The 17889-nt window shown below is 38.3% G+C and overlaps 2 protein-coding genes across 2 annotated transcripts; one reads left to right on the plus strand and one right to left on the minus strand.

Moving 5' to 3' along the window:
• The first annotated feature begins 185 nt into the window (after window positions 1–185).
• Window positions 186–10042, plus strand: LOC137717652 (uncharacterized). Its single transcript, XM_068457076.1, has 23 exons — window positions 186–445; window positions 549–626; window positions 856–1470; window positions 1784–2007; window positions 2225–2290; window positions 2392–2526; window positions 2952–3070; window positions 3153–3458; window positions 4004–4091; window positions 4169–4274; window positions 4365–4472; window positions 5189–5352; window positions 5474–5594; window positions 5736–5960; window positions 6046–6236; window positions 7128–7295; window positions 7390–7495; window positions 7662–7799; window positions 8200–8361; window positions 8462–8662; window positions 9084–9278; window positions 9365–9436; window positions 9530–10042. The coding sequence occupies exons 2-23, from the start codon at window positions 579–581 to the stop codon at window positions 9680–9682; spliced, it is 3711 nt and encodes a 1236-aa protein (XP_068313177.1). The 5' UTR covers window positions 186–445; window positions 549–578; the 3' UTR covers window positions 9683–10042.
• Window positions 10043–10081: 39 nt separating this feature from the next.
• On the minus strand, window positions 10082–12411 carry LOC137717653 (phosphoribosylformylglycinamidine cyclo-ligase, chloroplastic/mitochondrial-like). Its single transcript, XM_068457077.1, has 8 exons — window positions 11984–12411; window positions 11775–11869; window positions 11582–11683; window positions 11428–11487; window positions 10998–11170; window positions 10796–10898; window positions 10533–10691; window positions 10082–10405 (listed from the first exon to the last, which is right to left on the minus strand). The coding sequence occupies exons 1-8, from the start codon at window positions 12327–12329 to the stop codon at window positions 10229–10231; spliced, it is 1215 nt and encodes a 404-aa protein (XP_068313178.1). The 5' UTR covers window positions 12330–12411; the 3' UTR covers window positions 10082–10228.
• Window positions 12412–17889: the final 5478 nt, after the last annotated feature.

Consider the following 17889-nt stretch of genomic DNA (forward strand, 5'->3'; position numbering starts at 1 on the left):
CACGACGGATACAGCCTCTTTATTTTCGGAACTTAATTTATCAAATAATCTAGTCGGAACTTTTAATTCATTCAATTTATCTCCACACCCTTCTACGTCGCCGTTTGGGCTTTCAAATCCAAAATATTCCTACGGAGTCAACAACCACGTACAAGATTTGCTGGGAATTTTGAAAATCTATAGCAATGATAACATTGAAAAGTAAAGCAGAAAAAAAATCCAAAAATTAATTAAGAGAAGAAAGTAGAAAGAAATAAGTCAGAATATAGTTCAGAGTCTGTGAGTGACGGATTTCCACACCCAGAAGAAACAGAGAGATCATTAAACGAGCACGTCTTCCGCAAATAGCTTTTTGCAGAAGCACTTTTTCTCTTCCAAAATCTCGCTGATTTTACTTCTTCTCTGAAATCCCTCTCTCTCTATCTGGCTTTCTGCATTGCCATATGTAAGTTGTCTGCGGGAAGATTCTGGTGAAAAAAAAGAGTTTTTATTTTTTTGAATTTTTGATTGTGGGTTTTGATTTTTTGATTTTTATACTTTTTGTGCAGGTAAAGGAAGACGAAGAACCCAGAAGAAATATGTTCACTGAAGGACTTGATAGGAGCGCCCTTCGTTGGGTTAGAGAGGTTTGTGAAGAATAATCATTACCCTCTTTCCTTTTTTGAATTTACTAAAATGTAAATAAATAAGGAAAGGTTTAATTTTTGCTGTTGGTTGAGTGAATGCTGCTTCTTATTCTGGTGTTTTTAGGAATTTAGGGTCTGGGTTTGTGTTAATTTTGCATGTGTGCTTCAAAGTTCAAAACTTTGTTCTGAATTCTGAAATTTGGATTTATGGGTTTTGTTTCTTAATCAGAAGGAGGAAGTTCCATTTTCGGGTTCTAATTTGAGGAGTAGAATTGATCCGATTACGCGCATTCGCAGTGGTAGTGGCGGCAGGGGGTTTGGACTCCCCCCTCCGTCTAAATTTAGAAGCGGGCACTTGCCCTCCAATGCCATACCGGTTCAGACAATTCCAGTTGATGGGGATGAGAGTGGGTCTGCTTCTGACAATGATAGAACCACTGATTCGGAAGATGGAATATATGGAGGCAGGTACTCGCTGGATTCATCACCGCAAGATGAGAGGGTTCCTAGTGCTGCTGCTTGTAGGTATGGGAAGCCGTCGCAAGGGCAGCCCAATTATGGCAGTGATTATACTTACTCAGACGTCAGTTCCTCGATGGACACTGTTGTGGGGAGACATAAACCTGTGGCAGAGAGGTTGGTGAAGGGAGCGAGGAAGTATCCAGTTGCGCAGAATGGTTATTCTGAGGATGAGTCATCTGATTCGGCTGCGAGCTCAGAGTTTTCTACTTCACAAGCAGGAGGAAGCATCAAGAGTGGGTTGTCACATAATAAAGCTTATGCTTCTGAGGGATATGCCTCAAGCGTGCCTTCACGTAGGAACTTGGAAAGTGCTGCTGAAAAGGTTTGTGAATTTATATCCTTAATAGTAGCTGGCTTGTTGTTTGATATCCAATAATCCAAGACAGCATGCTATCACACTCCTACTTGAGACTTCTACAGTTATGCTGGCTAAATCAATGTTAGCTAATAACTATTGGATACCATTTCCTTTTATTTATCGGTAAAGCTAAAATTGATAAGATACGAAAGTTTTATACATGTATGAAGGGAATTTCTATCTGACAGGCCAGCATTGCAGCATAATAACATCTGCGGTATCTAAACAATGGTGTACTACCGTACTAATACTCTTTCTGAACCCATCCATTTTGCAGAATTTGGATTCCAGAAACCTGCAGAGTAAAATGTTTTCCGATGACGAGGTTCCCAGTGCACCACCCTTTTGTGGTGTAACTCAGGAAATTAAACAGGATGATGCAAAAAGTCCAACTAGAGTGCATAGGACACCGCATGCTACCTCTTCATCTGAATTCAGAACAACCACTGGTAAAATGCAGGACGGCGTTACTGGAAATGGGAATCTTGAACAGTTCGCAAGGTATGCATGTTACTACAGTCCTCTTTGGGAAAAATGGCATGCGTCTGTGCTTATGTTGGAAAGAGACATGAAACTTTTGGTTTCACAAACTTAAGTACTTGAAGCATGCATGCTGCTATAACTTTTATGTTTCTCAGTCACAGTCATACATTTTGTCACATATGTATGAATTTAGTTTCGGTAAATGGACCAACTTATTGTCAATCTCTGTTAACAGAACTACAACTAGTTCTGAAGCTGCCATGCCATCTTGTCTAGCTCGCCTCCCAACATTTTATGCAAGGTATCTCTAACCAATGCCGTAATTGTACTTGGTTTTTAAGTTTAACCTTTGTTTCTGCCATCTAAAATTTATAGGCTTTATGTGCTGTAAACCAATATCAGTGCTCTAGGGCCATGGCATGGTTTCATTGCATATGAAGCATGTGTGCGTTTGTGCCTTCATGCTTGGGCAATGGAATGCATGGAAGCTCCCATGTTCTTGGAAAATGAATGTGCGCTTCTACGAGATGCATTTAGGTGAGTCCATGCTTTTTATCACCTTATTCTTCTGTTGTACTCTTAATTTATACGGATTTTTGATACACTCTTATTGAACCCTGTATAATTACATATCTGTCGCCAGTTTCGTGTTTGAATCCTTGCAGGAATTCCTTGTCTAATCAATGTTATGCAATGTAACAAATTAAGATAACTGTGTTTTTTTGTGCAACTTTATGGTTTGACGACTATGCCAGAAGTGAGTTAGGTTACGATGGGTTTTGAGATTAAAGTTTGAACCTCATGGGACTTCATTGATGTTGACAATTTCTTTTATCAGAAGAATTAGTAGAATATTTAGTGTTGAAAGCTTAAAATAGTACAGTGCATGATGTGAAAAACTACAATTTTATCTTTTCCAGTATCACTACTAATCCTGTTCAAACCTTATTGTCAAACTGTAGTTTACGACAAGTGCTTTTACAATCAGAGGAAGAACTGTTGGCAAAGCAGACTTCAGAGCTTGCAAGTGAGAAAGCTGCTCCAAAACCAAAGAAAATTGTTGGCAAGATGAAAGTGCAAGGTAGCATCTAACTCCTGTTTTTAAATTCTTACTAGTCAGGCGCTTGGTTATGAGGTTGTCCTGAATTCTTTTCATTGTGCAGTGCGTAGAATTAAAATGGGCCTGGACCCACCTACTGGCTGCAGTATTTCTGCTCTAAGGCCACCAGTAATCAAACTGGAAACAATTCGTTATCATCTCTCCAGCTTCCAGTCTACACTTGCTTCTGGATGGCAAGCCCTTAGAAATATTCGAGTTGCACCTCGTGTACCGTCAAATGGTTCTTTTTCACGTCAAAGCTTGGCGTATGTGCATGCTGGTACTCGGTGTATAAAACAGGTGTCTGGACTTCTGAAAACTGGTGTAACAAGTCTACGTGACAGTTCGTCCTCATATGAAGTTGTGCATGGTATGAGCATGGAAAATTCATTGCTCTCTCTCTCTCTCTCTCTCTCTCTCTCTCTCTCTTTCCCTGCATGTTATTTTGAAATTCCCCTTGTACCACAAAGATTGATGATAGAAGTTCATTCATACAACCTGCACCATCTCTTTCACTATTCTCAATATCCCACTTTACCGGAACAGATCTATTGTCTCCAAGAGTATAATTGATAGTGTGCAACCTTTCATACAACTTAGATGAAGGAAACTGATAGATATAGATATAGAAATATGCAAATAATTTCCACGCGCTAATAGATATAGAAAATGTGCTTATGCTATCATTAAATCCTAGATTTATTTAGTTAGTATTTGCTTTTCAACTGTGACTAGCATATTCTTGTATCAGAAATTTATGGCCACTAATTAGGCTGCCTCATTTTGTTTTTGCATGATACAATTTTTGGATAATCTACTACTGTGTTTGTACTTTGTAGTGTATATAACATAATTCTCTTCAAGTGTCTTTCATTAGTTACTGGAATGTTAATCATCACTTTTAAATGGAATCAGAAACGTACTCTTGTTTGTTAAGACTGAAAAGTTCAACTGAAGAAGATGCGGTCAAGATGCAACCTGGATCCAGTGAAACTCATGTCTTGTATGTTCTCTTGTTCTTGTTTTTTCTAAACTAAATCTGCTTGAGAAAGTTGAGAAAGGTACTGACATGTCTTACAGCTTTCCAGATAGTTTGGGAGATGATCTAATAGTCGAAGTCCTTGATTCGAAGGGAAAGCATTTCGGTAGAGTCATTGTTCAAGTGGCAACTATTGTTCATGACCCAGTAATGCCTTCTTAATCTTTATGGTAGCTTTAGGGTAAATTAATATTATAATGGTTCCAGCGGAAAGGCTCATCTTATTGTTGATTGCAGGCTGACAAGCAACGCTGGTTCTCTGTCTATAGTGAACCAGAACACGAACTTGTGGGAAAGATGCAGCTATCTACATATTATTCAACAAGTTCAGATGACAACCCCAAGGTGTATATTTGTTACTTTGATATCCTTTAATATATATTTTTGAGAAGAAAACCTTAAATATATTTTAGCCTTGTTTATTAAGAGTTTCTCCATTTTTTGTTTCATTAATGAATTAGATTTTTGGAATCTAATTCAATGGTAATCCTTCAGAAAGAAAAAAAAAAAAAAAAAAAAAATCTTATTTTAATTATCATACAAGGTTGCAAGCACACTTTTATCTTGACGGTTCAAGACGTAGATGTAAAAATGATCTTCTCATTACTTTTTCGTTATCAGGTGTTAGGATCTGTAGGTATAGAGTATATATGTAGGCATGACAGACACGAAGCATCTCTTTGTTTTTTGTTTTAACTGGTGGGTAACAGTATTTAGCTCAAGGTTGTACAAATTAATGTATACCCTCATTAAATATTGCGCTGCTCTTCTAAAGATGGAGGAGTGATGAGAGTTGAATCTTTCCTTCAGCGATTTCTCGTATTATTCTTCAGCAATGTATATTACCCACCACGTCCTAGTCCTGGGCCATAAAAGGATAGGGGAAAAAAACAAGAAAAGGGAAGAAAGCATATAGTTTTGTTTATAATTATTTTGACTTTTAATATTGTAAAAAAAAAAGATCATTAATCCATTAGCTGATTGTAAAAACATGGATACTTCCATTATATACAATGTATTGCAAAATGGCTTTTGTGATTGTTTTTGCATTTGTGGTTCAGTGTGGCTCTGTTGCAGAAACAGTTGCATATGACCTTGTTTTAGAAGCTGCTATGAAGGTTCAGCATTTTCAACAAAGGAATCTAGTGTTGCATGGTCCATGGAAATGGCTTTTAACTGAGTTTGCAACATATTACGGTGTTTCCGATGTATACATTAAGCTGAGGTAATGGAATGTTGTTGGATTGATTGCTTGATTCTGTTAAAATGATTTGGCCATGTGAATCATTGTTATAAACCGCTTCGTCTTGTTCACTGATTTCATATCCGACTCATGCTCTCGATAGGTATCTCTCTTATGTTATGGATGTAGCTACACCAACAGCTGATTGCCTCAACTTGGTGTACGATTTGCTAAGGCCTGTTTTGATGAAAGGCGACAACAAGAGCATGTTGAGTCACCAAGAGGTACTTGTGAAGCATGTATCATTGTTTTTTCTTTTGATGTTAACTTTTATGTTTTGACTAACTTATATTGTTTTGGAATGGGTTTTTATTATTGCATTCTACTTGTCATTTCTCTTCTAACAATACTTTCTATTATCACAGAACCGAATCTTAGGAGAAACTAAAGATCAAATTCAACAAACTCTTGCCTTACTTTTTGAGAATTACAAGTCCTTGGATGAGTCATCGCTTTCAGGAATTATGGAGGTCTTTCAACCTGCAACTGGGCGTGCTGCACCTGCATTGGAGCCTGCTGTCAAACTTTACACGCTTCTTCATGATATCTTGTCTCCCGAGGCGCAAACTGCTTTATGCCACCATTTCCAGGTTTGAGAAACTTCCAGTTTATTTAACAATGATTTGCATAGGTGGTATATCTATTCTTTTCTCTAAGGATTATGTGACTGGCCAGGTTGCTGCAAGAAAGAGATCACGGAGGCACTTAGCTGAGACTGATGAATATATTACCAGCAACAGTGATGGAATTTTGATTGATACTTTAAGTATGGCGACTGCTTACCAGAAAATGAAATCTCTGTGCCTTAACATTAGGAATGAAATCTGCACTGATATTGAGATCCATAATCAGCATATACTCCCCAGGTATACACCTTAAACCATCAAGTGACACTCTCAAAGCTGATTTCAATATTTTGAAAAATATTTTTCCATTTGATGCACTATCTTCTTTTGTATGCTTCTTTAGATTTTTAAACAGTTGGTTTGTTTTATTGTTAGGAAAATTATGATAAAATGCTATTATTTGCGGTTACAGTATTGTAAGCCTATGGCAAGTGATATTTTGACATAGGATGTTGAATCTTGTGTTGAGATTTGATGTCTTATGTATGTATAATCCTGTTCCTGTCAAATTATCTTTAATGAATATAATTATTCCGCGTGCATATATACTCTGAGATGAAGTGCTAACTGCTATACTGAATGGCTCGAAATAGACGAACACTTCCCCTATCTCTGGTCAATGGATCTTGTTATGGAATGTGAGGGGATACCCCTTGAAAATTAAGGCCCTAGGTGAAAAGAAAACTAGAAATTGGCCTTTTTGATAATTATATCTAATATTAAGTGTCAACTAAGTCTCTATATTATTAAGATTTTTAATTAATCATTTTCCTCACATTCTGAGATGCAATAACCACTGATTTCAGTCTTTGTTATCATTTTATTAACATTTAACTATATTCTTGCATAATTAATTTAGTTTGTTTAATATTTCTTGTGAGATGGTTGATCATGTTAAGAGATTAATTTGTCTTTCTTTATGTTTGTGAAAATATAGAAAAGCTGTTTCTTTTATTTGAACCACTGCAGTCATGAAAGACTAAGATAATCTCCCCATATGTAGTTATCCATTCTTTCAGGTCATACTTTATGTTTCCACACTGCTTATCTGCATAGTTTTCTCTTGGTAGTTTGTCTGGCTGTTTGATGTTGTACAGATAAAATTCTGACGCTTTATCATTCATTGCACAGTTTCGTAGACCTCCCACATCTGTCATCATCAATATACAGCACAGAGCTCTGCACTAGATTGCGTGCTTTCCTCATTGCTTGCCCCCCAACGAGTCCTTCATCCCCCGTAGGAGACCTTGTTATAGCCACAGCAGATTTCCAAAGAGACCTTTCCAGTTGGAACATTGGGTAATATTACTACTATTACTACTATGACTACTGTTAACACTTGATTATATTTCTTGGTTTGCATCGTTCTAACTCATTTTCTTTGTTATCTCAGTCATATTAAAGGTGGAGTTGATGCAAAAGAATTGTTCCACCTCTATATTATGCTATGGATTCAAAATAAGCGCGGGTCGTTGCTCGAAGCATGCAAATTAGACAAGGTACTTATGAGTCCATATCATATTTTGTGGTTTATCAACGAATTTTAAACTGGAATTTTTGGAGGGCAATGTTAAAGGATGCTTCTAAAGATATCCTCATTTATGTAAATTGGTGACGCTTTAACATTCCAGTTCAATAAGGTGTCTAAAAATTATACATTTGCAGGTAAAGTGGTCAGGAGTTAGGACACAGCATTCCACGACTCCTTTTGTGGATGAAATGTATGATCGTCTGAGAGGAACTTTGAGTGACTATGAGATCATCATTTCCAGATGGCCTGAATATGCGTGCGTTCTAGAGAATGTAAGTCGGATTCCTTGTGTCTCAAAGTCTTTTGTCAACTTTCTGTTTCTTGTCACCATCGTTCATTATGAACATATCCCAACAATTTATGTTGGGTTTAGACATATGTAACCCATCCATGAATGTACGATCCACATTATGAACGGCTCATTTCCATGCAATTAATGCAGATATGTTCATACTGCAAACAGTGCACACACCTTAACTTTTAGTGATTTGTGAACCTTCTACATTCATTTGCTTATTTAATCTATTCTTTTTTGCTACATGATGATTAAAGAATAAAATACAGAGCTACTCATTCCTAGGAAATTGTACTTGTGTATTATCATATTGGAAATAGAAATAAATATACATATACTAAGCTTGTTTGATAATTTCAACTCTTTTCAATACATAGGCTATTGCTGATATTGAGAAGGCGATCATAGAATCCCTAGACAAGCAGTATGCCGACGTCCTGTCACCATTAAAGGAAAATTTAGCCCCAAAGAAATTTGGCCTCAAGTATGTTCAGAAACTGGCCAAAAGGTCTGTGAGCGCCTATACGGTCCCTGAAGAGGTTAGTTGACTTTTCCAAAGTTTTGGGGTATCTCGAAGTATTGTAAATTTCATTTTTTTTTATATATATTTTTATAAAGAGTTTGATATTTGCATTTCAGTTGGGAATTCTGTTGAATTCCTTAAAAAGAATGCTTGATGTCCTTCGTCCCCAAGTCGAAGTTCAGTTCAAATCATGGGGTTCCTGCATTCCGGGTGGTGGGAACACAGTTCCTGGAGAGCGTCTCAGTGAAGTCACTGTAATGTTGAGAGCCAAGTTAAAAAATTACCTACAGGCAGTTGTTGAAAAACTCGCGGAGAATGTGAGTATTATTGTGGTTTTCACCTTTCTGTTTGAATTAGTTGTGTTAAAAGAAAAAGAAAATTGCTCGGGAGATGATCCAAGTATAGATAAGATGAATAAAAAGGTTAACGTGTTAATTGCCAATCTGTTACATTGTACAAAATGCCTTTTAAAAGCAAATGTCCATCGAAGAAAAAAGCGTGTCTTAATGCATGTTCTATGTATGCTATATCTGAGACTGGATTCTGGTGCATAAAGATCTGAATTACTGGTATATTTGTGCAACGATCTGAATTACTTGGCCAATAAAAAGAATTACTCGGCTTCTGCACATGTTTGCAGTAAGCAAGCACTGTCTTCTTCCATTCTGTATACTGTATGGACGCTTAAATTATGTAGTGACTTTTGTAAGTGTAACTGATTTTTGTCTTTTATTCCAGTCAAAGTTGCAGAGTGCTACAAAACTGAAGAAGATTCTCCAAGATTCGAAAGAAACCGTGGTAGAATCTGATGTGAGAAGTAGAATGCAGCTTCTGAAAGACCAGCTGACAACCACAGTTAATCACCTGCATACTGTGTTCGGGACTCAAGTCTTCATTGCAATTTGTCGAGGTTATTGGGACCGAATGGGACAGGTAAATTCATCCATCTAACATTTCAAGAATCTGGTGCTCTGTGCTGATGCTTTTGCTTATCTAATGTGGCTCTTTTCCTGTCGCAGGATGTTCTGAGTTTCTTAGAGAACCGAAAAGAAAACAAATCATGGTATAAGGGTTCGCGTATTGCTGTCTCTGTAAGTAGTGATTGAACTCCAAACCTCCCCACTTTTTCTTTATTCTGTGTATGGCAGTTTCCCTTATAATTTTCGTTCTATTCCCAATTGCAGATTCTGGATGATACATTTGCATCACAGATGCAGCAGTTGTTGGGAAATGCATTGCAGGAGAAAGACCTGGAGCCTCCTAGATCAATCATGGAAGTCCGGTCGATGCTTTGCAAGGATGCGGCTAATAACAAGGACAATACCTATTACTTTTAGGTATTGTATCAAACACGTTGAATCTGAACAAGTTGGGGAGACAGATTGCGTTTTCGTATTGATGTCCATAAGCCGGGCGCTGCATATTTTTGTAGAGGGAGCAAGCAACTCGGCTGCTTTAGAGATAGCAAATGACAATTTTGTCATTCGTCTTCTGGCCGTCTACTCTTGACGGAGTATTAGTCGTGAATTCCTCGGTTAAAAGTAGCAAGCAATCCTGTAACTGTTGTTCATCAGTTAGCTTGAAAGCATCGGCATGAAAAATGCACGTCGTACCAGTGCAGATATGGCATTTTTTTGTACGCTGAATACAAGATTCAGAATCAAATTTGAACATTAGCGGTGAAAGCGATTACTACATGACTTGAACAAAGCCGTACCATCACAGTGAATTCAACCTTTCATGACAACTCTGACATACAAATTCCATTGAACTTTTGAACGTCAAGATACATAAACCGCAAAATCCAAGCCGCACTTACCTTACCTCGTATCTCACCTTGTCAAATAGGCTCAAGGAGCAAATATAACAACAGGATTCAGACACTAGACATTACTGTAACTAACTCCTTCACCACGTACAACCTCACCAATGCGGTAAGCTTTATTAGCTCCATTTGCATCCTCAAGTATTCTGCGAGCTGCCTCTCGACTCACAACAAGAACCATCCCAACACCCATGTTAAACGTTCGCATCATCTCGGCCTCTTCTATTCTTCCAGCCTAGTGATAGAAATAAGAAAAAAAAATCATAATAATAGAGTTCATAGTTTCAAGATGCCAGCTCAAAGAGATATCTAATAAAAGTTTGAAAACCAAAGTTGGGTTGCTAGATGTCGTATATTTATACCTCTTGGATCCATTTGAAAACAGCTGGGACTTCCCAAGAACCATTATAGATGACAGCGCCGAGGCCTTTAGGAAACACTCGAGGTATGTTGTCTGTGAAACCACCCCCTGTTATGTGGGCTATCCCCTTTACACCTCCCTTGCTGATTATGTCAAGGACCTGTTATTGGTCCATCGAGAAAAAGAGAGCATTTTCAGCAACTAGCAAAACACCAGACGATAAGCACAGATACAAAATAATTGGAAGCAGGTTTTAGTGTTCACCTGCTTAACGTATATCACAGTTGGGGCCATCAAAGCTTCACCTAATGTAATATCTTCTCCAGGTAGCTGATCCTTCAGAGAAAGACCGCTGTGAGCCAGAACCCTGTAAAGATATACCAGATAAAATTCTTCAGGTTAATTGCGTCTATTACATTTAGCACATGAAAACCAGCAAGAACTAATTTTCTTTGACTGCACCAACCTTCTTACAAGAGAAAAACCATTAGAATGAACCCCACTGGAGGGTAGGCCAACGAGAACATCTCCAGCCACAATGTTTTTCCCATCAATCACTGCATCCTTTTCCACTACTCCAACAGCAAAACCACTGAGGTCATACTCACCATCTGCGTAAAATCCTGGCATCTCTGCAGTCTGAAAACATATGCAATTCATTGATGCCCTACCTTATCCAAAATATGTATAACATGCGTGCAAAAATAAGAACAAACACCATACACAGACAAATTAACCGCAATTATACATGCTCGGTACATGCAATTCAGCGAGCCCCTACCTTATCAAAGTATTAACATGTGTGTGGGACAAAAATGCTATATATCCAAATAAACAGCAAAAAAATATGCTTGATATACATATTAACATACGAACTGATTATTAATCATACGTACCTCTCCACCTAAAAGAACACAGTCAGATTGCTGGCAACCATCGACAATACCTTTTACAACCTAGAAAAGGTAAAACAAACACGAAACTTGAGTAAGCTTCAATTAGTGATATGTATTTACACAACCCAAGCAACTCAGACATTGTGGGCTCTACCTTTTCAGCAAGATCAACATCGAGGCGGCTTGTAGCATAGTAATCAAGGAAAAATAACGGCTTAGCACCAGAAGTAACAATATCATTGACACTCATAGCAACCTGCGAATCGAGATTGATTAGCACAGAAGTAACTAGTCGATGACAATTGTGTACCACATGACAATTCACTTGAAAACAAAATCAGCATTACCAGATCAATACCAATGGTATCGTGAATTCCAGTATCGAAAGCAAGCTTAAGCTTCGTCCCGACGCCATCCGTGCCGGCAACCAGGTATTTATCATCTGCAATCACCACAAAAGTTCATCATCCCAAAGTAATCCAAAATTCAAACAAACAGAGCACATATCACCCCAAGTAATAAAAAACTCGAACAGCTAGAATAATAATATTCGTACCGAAAGGGAAAAGACCCCCAAAACCTCCAATCCCGGGAGCCATTTTTTTAATTCGCCGAACAAGTTCCGCGCCGGCGTCAATATCAACACCGGCGCCCTTATACGTCAGAGAGTCATACCCGCTGTCACTTCCTTCGGACTCGTTTTTGGAGGCTGAAAGCACGTGGGTTTTCCGGGAAGTTCCGGGGGAGGAAGACATGGACAGTGAGGAGAAGGCGGCGGAGTGAGACCCAGGTAGGAGTGTGCATAGTTGAGTTTGGGCGGAGTCGGGGTTGGAGAAAGGGGGTCTGGGCGAAGTCGGTAAGCAGCGAGAGAGCTGAGTGTTTGGTTTCAAGGAGGAGACCATGGTAACTGAGTGACTAGCTGGGTTTATGCCGAAAGCGACGGAGCTCACAAAGAGAGAGTGGCGGGAATAAAACGCGAGCTGAGGCAATGGCTAGGGTTGTTGTTTCGTAAATTTACATCTCAACCAAAACAAAAAGAATAAAAAAAAAAAGAAATTTAACGAAACACTCCCGTTACTGTTATTTTTAACGAAAATAACATATTTGTTGTAGGCATAATTTATTGAACAATTATGGAGGCCATATAGAGAGAGAAGGTGTGGCATAAAGAGAAGAAGAGAGATGTGTAATTGTGAGGTGTGTTTTATTCCACCTCATTGTGCATTTATTTATAGTAGTAGGGAAGGTTAATTCCTTACCCCTTTAGGATTACAACTCTTAATAGGAATATAAGAGATATTCCAAGATATACTAGGATTTACACAATCACATTCTTAATCTAAAAGGACTGTAACACTCTCCATTGAGTGTGTAAATACGCAAGTTAGTGATGAAGTAAGTACAGTTGATGAAGTCGTCGGTACAATGAGAAAATGTGAGTCTCAGATCAACAAAAGAATGTATAAAAAGTAAAACTTACAAAACCTTGCTATGGTAAAACCCAAGGTGGGAGAAAAACCCATAGGTTAAGGAGAAAAGTGAGAAGTTCCATTAAATCAAAATTATAAGTCTTTTGGACGCAAGTAGAAGAGCTCACAAGGGTATGATCAGCCCATGATGGGTGCCTCGTTAAAACCTAGTTAGGTAACAAAAACCTAATGGGAAAAATGCTCCTAATCGTAGGGAAAAAGAGTACATTTTTAATCAAGTGAGTATACTTCTGGATACTTCCCTGAGTTTGACATAACTTCCAAATGAGAACTACAAGTATTGCATATGATAGTTAGGCATACCAATTCCTCGGACAAGTTTCTGGAATGTTGACTGCGGTAGTGACGTTGTGTAGAGGTTGGCAAGGTTGTTTGGGATAGGCTTGCATGACTTCAATCTCCTGATACTTTGCTTATGTAGACGCAATATGTCTTGGCGTTGACTTCGTTAATGTATCATGTCTTGGTTGGGTAGATACATATGACATAATCTTCATGGATCGTCGTTGAGACTCAACGATGGATGAAAAATAGCAAGTACTTCGAAATGCTCAACAAGAACTCCTAACCATGTCTCACTTGTGGCGTAGTGAAGTGAGATGAGTCTTGGAACGATTCGAAGGTTTTGCCACTAATGGTCATATCATGGACCTTCAAGATATTGCGATATCCCTAACAGTAAAGACATAACCATTCGGGGATTTTGCCTTGTGTGGGTTTGATAAGTAACCAACATTAGCATAACAACAAGGAAAGCATCATCCGAGGATCAGGTGGGTTGGATCCGCTCGAGATGCGTTGGGATTTGCCCTCGTAGTACCTTCAGGGTATGTCTTTAATAGCAACTCAGTGGTTGCGTGTAGACGCGGTGCTGCATCTTTACCAACAAATCAACAACAAAAGAGATGTCCTGTCTAAATACAATGAGCTAAGTACAAAGAAGAGAAAAGTTGAACTTAGATATGGAATTTTGGATTCCATAACCTCTCAAGGGTTTCATTTGCATATAACGTATGGATAATCAAAGGTATACTCAAAGGTGACACCTTCGGGGTGTAGTTCGACTGGTAGACCAAAATATCGTTAGAATAACGCTTCAACTTCAGGTCAAGGTATAAACGAGTTTTCCTAAGATCATTAATCTCAAATTCCATCTTCAGGTGCGAGACAGTTTTCTCAAGCTCTTCCGGAGTCTTAGTGAGATTCATGTCAACGACATAAACTGTAACTTTAGCAATTCGGAATAAGACTTCATAGTTTAACACGCAAAGAAATAATTTATATCCCTGAATGATCAAATAATCACTTAGACGGGTATACCGCATTTGTCGGATTGTAAGTGAACGCCTCAAACAAGTTAAGAGGGTGTTCCATGGTTTTGGAACTATTTGAACCAGTTCATATAATTCTTCAGGAACTTACATATAAATCTCTGTATCTATATGCTCATGGAGAAACACTAACCATATTTCATAATGCTGCTATCAATCATATGACGTTTTGAGAGAAACCTTGCACCGTAAGGCGTGCATCATATCACACTATTTTATTCATCTCATAACTCTTCTTTTCCATCTTGTAACACAATAGGATTACCTTGGGTAGTGTAAGAACGACATGTCCGAACATACTTTGGTAAGAAATTTGACCTGGATTGTAATTTCGGTTGTCCAATCAGTTCTACGTTGTCACTTAATCAATAGAACACGGTTCGATATTGTCACTTTTCATTTATGTTAGTAGCTACCATATAAGTGAAAATATTATCGATGGTAATCTCATTTCAATTTCATTTAGCTCATCCAAACTAGTATACAGGACCAAGAAATTCAAGTCTCGGGAGTAATCCGGATTAATCTCATGAAATGGAAATGATTTGAGACAGCGATCAAGTATGAATTCATTGTTATGTCGGGTCTTACTCTTCTAGGGAAGTGAATCCTACGAGCCGAGTGATCTGTCGTGCTCCAGGCCAAGACAAATTGATCGGCTATCCGTCGGTGTACCGGACTGTCTAACATGGGCGTCCAAACCGTCCAACAGGGGCGGCACACCCTCCAGGGATGTTAACTCGACGTCCGTTAAGTACGTCTATCCTTACAGGCATGTTTGCAGTTGGTAGATGATCTCATCACTTTAGCTAGATCAGAGGAATGCGTCTAGAGCAACATTCTGAAAACTAGAATTCATTGCACTTGCTTATCACATTTGTGCGGTATGGGGATCGAGATGAGACATAGTGGGCAATGTCCACACAACTTCGCGCCGTTTTACAGGAACGTTGACATTCTTATCTCCCCTTAACAGCGGGAAGATTGTCTCATTAAAGTGACAACTCGCAAATGACCAATAAAAAAATTGCATGCAAGGGCTCTAAGAGAGTTAGTGTGAAGGAGAATCATGATCAACAATAGATACACATCATTCTTTGAGGACCCATGGTGGTACGTTGCAGTGGCGCAACTTAGCACATGGAATGCACACCCAAATGCGTAAATACGAAAATCATCAGGTTCGTACCCAGTAACCAACTGTAACGTCATATAGGTTGGGTGGCAATGAGCCTCAAAGAGGACCAACTAATTGCGTACAAGAATTGCATAGCCCTAGGTAGAAACTGAAAACTTGGTATGTTTACCAAAATTCGGGCAATCATTTAAATTTTGCTTTATGATCACTAGGCGAGGCTATTTGGGGTGAATCATGGTGAAAAAACCTCTTGACCTTTCCCGCATCCCTTCCTAATGCTATTTTGAAATGGTCACTTGCATTATAAATTCTAATACATATGATAATAATATCTTAATAGTGATAAGTCCCCCCCCTAATTATTATGAGAACTATAACGACACTAGTAGAAAAAAACACTTTGCGCGACGCAGGTCCTTCGTCGCGCAAAGTCAAAAAAGTCGCCCAAAATTTTGCCCAACGAACCTTCGTCGCGCGCAAACCGTCGTGGCAAAGCAGTGACAGAAGACTTTGCACGACGCATGGAACCCTTTCGTCGCGCAAATCCACTTTGCGCAACTCAGCTTACGTCACGCAAAGTGGCTTTGAGGCATGTAACCCCATCATCACGCAAGATCTTTGCGCGACATAGACTACTGTTGCGCAAAGTGTCTTTGCGCGACGCATGTTTCTAAGTCGCGCAAAGTATCTTTGCGCGATGCAGTCTACGTCATGCAAAGTGGCCTTACGCGACTTAGAAACATGTTTTGCGTGACGTAGCCTACGTCGCACAAAGTGGATTTTTCGTTTTGGTAAAAAATATTATTTTCTTAATTTTTAATAATATTGTAATTAAATTCTAAATAATAATTAATTAACCAAAGAAAAGTATTTAATTATAAAATATATGAAAATGTACAAACAAGATGTTTGAATAAAAAAGAAAAAACTACAAGTAGTCTTCTAGGTGAAGTGGTTACTGGGTATCGGCAGGGTGAAGTGACTCGGAGGTTGAAGGTATAGCAAGATCAGTTACTGGTAGCAAGATTTGGAGGCCAGTCATCTGTATGGCTTGTATAAGGTCTTTCATCTGCCTGGCATAAGCCTGCAGCTGCTCACCCTGGGTCCTCATTTGCTCGCCCTGGACCTCAAGCTGACCCTTTAGGGTTGTCACTTCCTCCTTCAATGAATCGACCTCTGTGGTGTTCGATTTGGAAGAAGAGGCACCAGTCTCACGAAGTCGTGCTTTCCCCATGCACCGAACAACCTTGTCGTGATGACGACCGAAGTTCTGATCCAGGACATCAGTCAGGATCTGAAAACATGCATCCTCGGGTACTGTGACGTCCTCAATTGGGGTCTCCGGGGGAAGCTGTGATGTTGCTTCTTGGAGAACAACAGTGCGCTTTTCCACCATAATAACATGTAATAATAAAGAAAAAACATATATATATATATAAATAATATTTGAACGATTCATACATATAAGAATAATAACAATTACATATACTTACATGAAGCTGCCCATCGGTCGCATCTCCAGGTCGAACGTAAATGTCCTCAAACATGTCGATCTCTGGGAACTTAGAACCCTCCTAGAGAAAAAAAAAAACATTAAGAAAATTTTATTAATCAATAATAATAAATAAATTGTATAAAATTTCTAAATTAATATACTTTTACCTGACGTCGTGCCTCAAGCCTATATGAAAAGGGCTTCGAACCGGAATGGTGGAGAAGTGTCTTTGACTCCCGAGCTATCTTGCTAGCAACATATTACTTTTGTTAAACACGCAATATACATGTTAGTGCGACTATTTGAAATAAATTAATAAAAAAAGCTTTAAAAAATAACTAAAACAATAATAAACTATCATTCAAATATTATGTACATACCACAAATTTTGGGTCCGTAAAATGTTTGCAGAGCCACTCTCAAACCTCTGGCCGGTCCTTCAACTCGCTTGGGCAACCATGTAGGCGAGCAATCTCCGGAGTATCCCATAGCTTAAAATGCGTGTGAAGATAGTTCTTCCAATGTTTGTACCGGGTTGCTAAGGTCTCATCTAAGTAGGCCTTGACATCGGGGGATATATCATCAAGATCAAAAATGACCTACGAATATGAAAAACAATAAAATAATAGTAAGAAATATAATAATATTAAAATAATATATTTTGGTTTTTAATATTTGTAAACAAAACTAAAAAAATGATATTGAATCCGAATTTGTTTATTTAGATGAAGAAAAGAATGCAAGAATCGGAAAAATAATTTATGAACCCAATGACATTCATGAACAAGCAACTCAGACATGGCATAAAGTACAAGATTATAATAAACAAGAATCAATAAGATTAGCTTATGAATTTGAAAAAGAAATAGAAGAGTTAACTTCAAAAATTGATGAAATAGATCAAAATGAATTAAATAACCAGATAAAAGAGTTGAATGATTTAATTTCATTACCAGATTCGATACATACCTAAGTAATCCAGTAAGTCAAAATGAATATACAGAACAT

The sequence above is a fragment of the Pyrus communis genome, chromosome 15 (assembly GCF_963583255.1).
Source record: "Pyrus communis chromosome 15, drPyrComm1.1, whole genome shotgun sequence".
In the NCBI taxonomy this organism is placed as follows: Eukaryota; Viridiplantae; Streptophyta; class Magnoliopsida; order Rosales; family Rosaceae; genus Pyrus; species Pyrus communis.

Coding starts and splice junctions, on each gene's coding strand:
- LOC137717652 (XM_068457076.1), top strand. CDS start 579: ATGTTCACTGAAGGACTTGATAGGAGCGCCCTTCGTTGGGTTAGAGAG. Junction 5,353..5,473: donor GATGTATACATTAAGCTGAG/GTAATGGAATGT, acceptor TGCTCTCGATAG/GTATCTCTCTTATGTTATGG. Junction 5,961..6,045: donor CTTTATGCCACCATTTCCAG/GTTTGAGAAACT, acceptor GTGACTGGCCAG/GTTGCTGCAAGAAAGAGATC.
- LOC137717653 (XM_068457077.1), bottom strand. CDS start 12,329: ATGGTCTCCTCCTTGAAACCAAACACTCAGCTCTCTCGCTGCTTACCG. Junction 10,692..10,795: donor CTGTGATATACGTTAAGCAG/GTGAACACTAAA, acceptor GACCAATAACAG/GTCCTTGACATAATCAGCAA. Junction 10,406..10,532: donor TTTTCAAATGGATCCAAGAG/GTATAAATATAC, acceptor TTCTATCACTAG/GCTGGAAGAATAGAAGAGGC.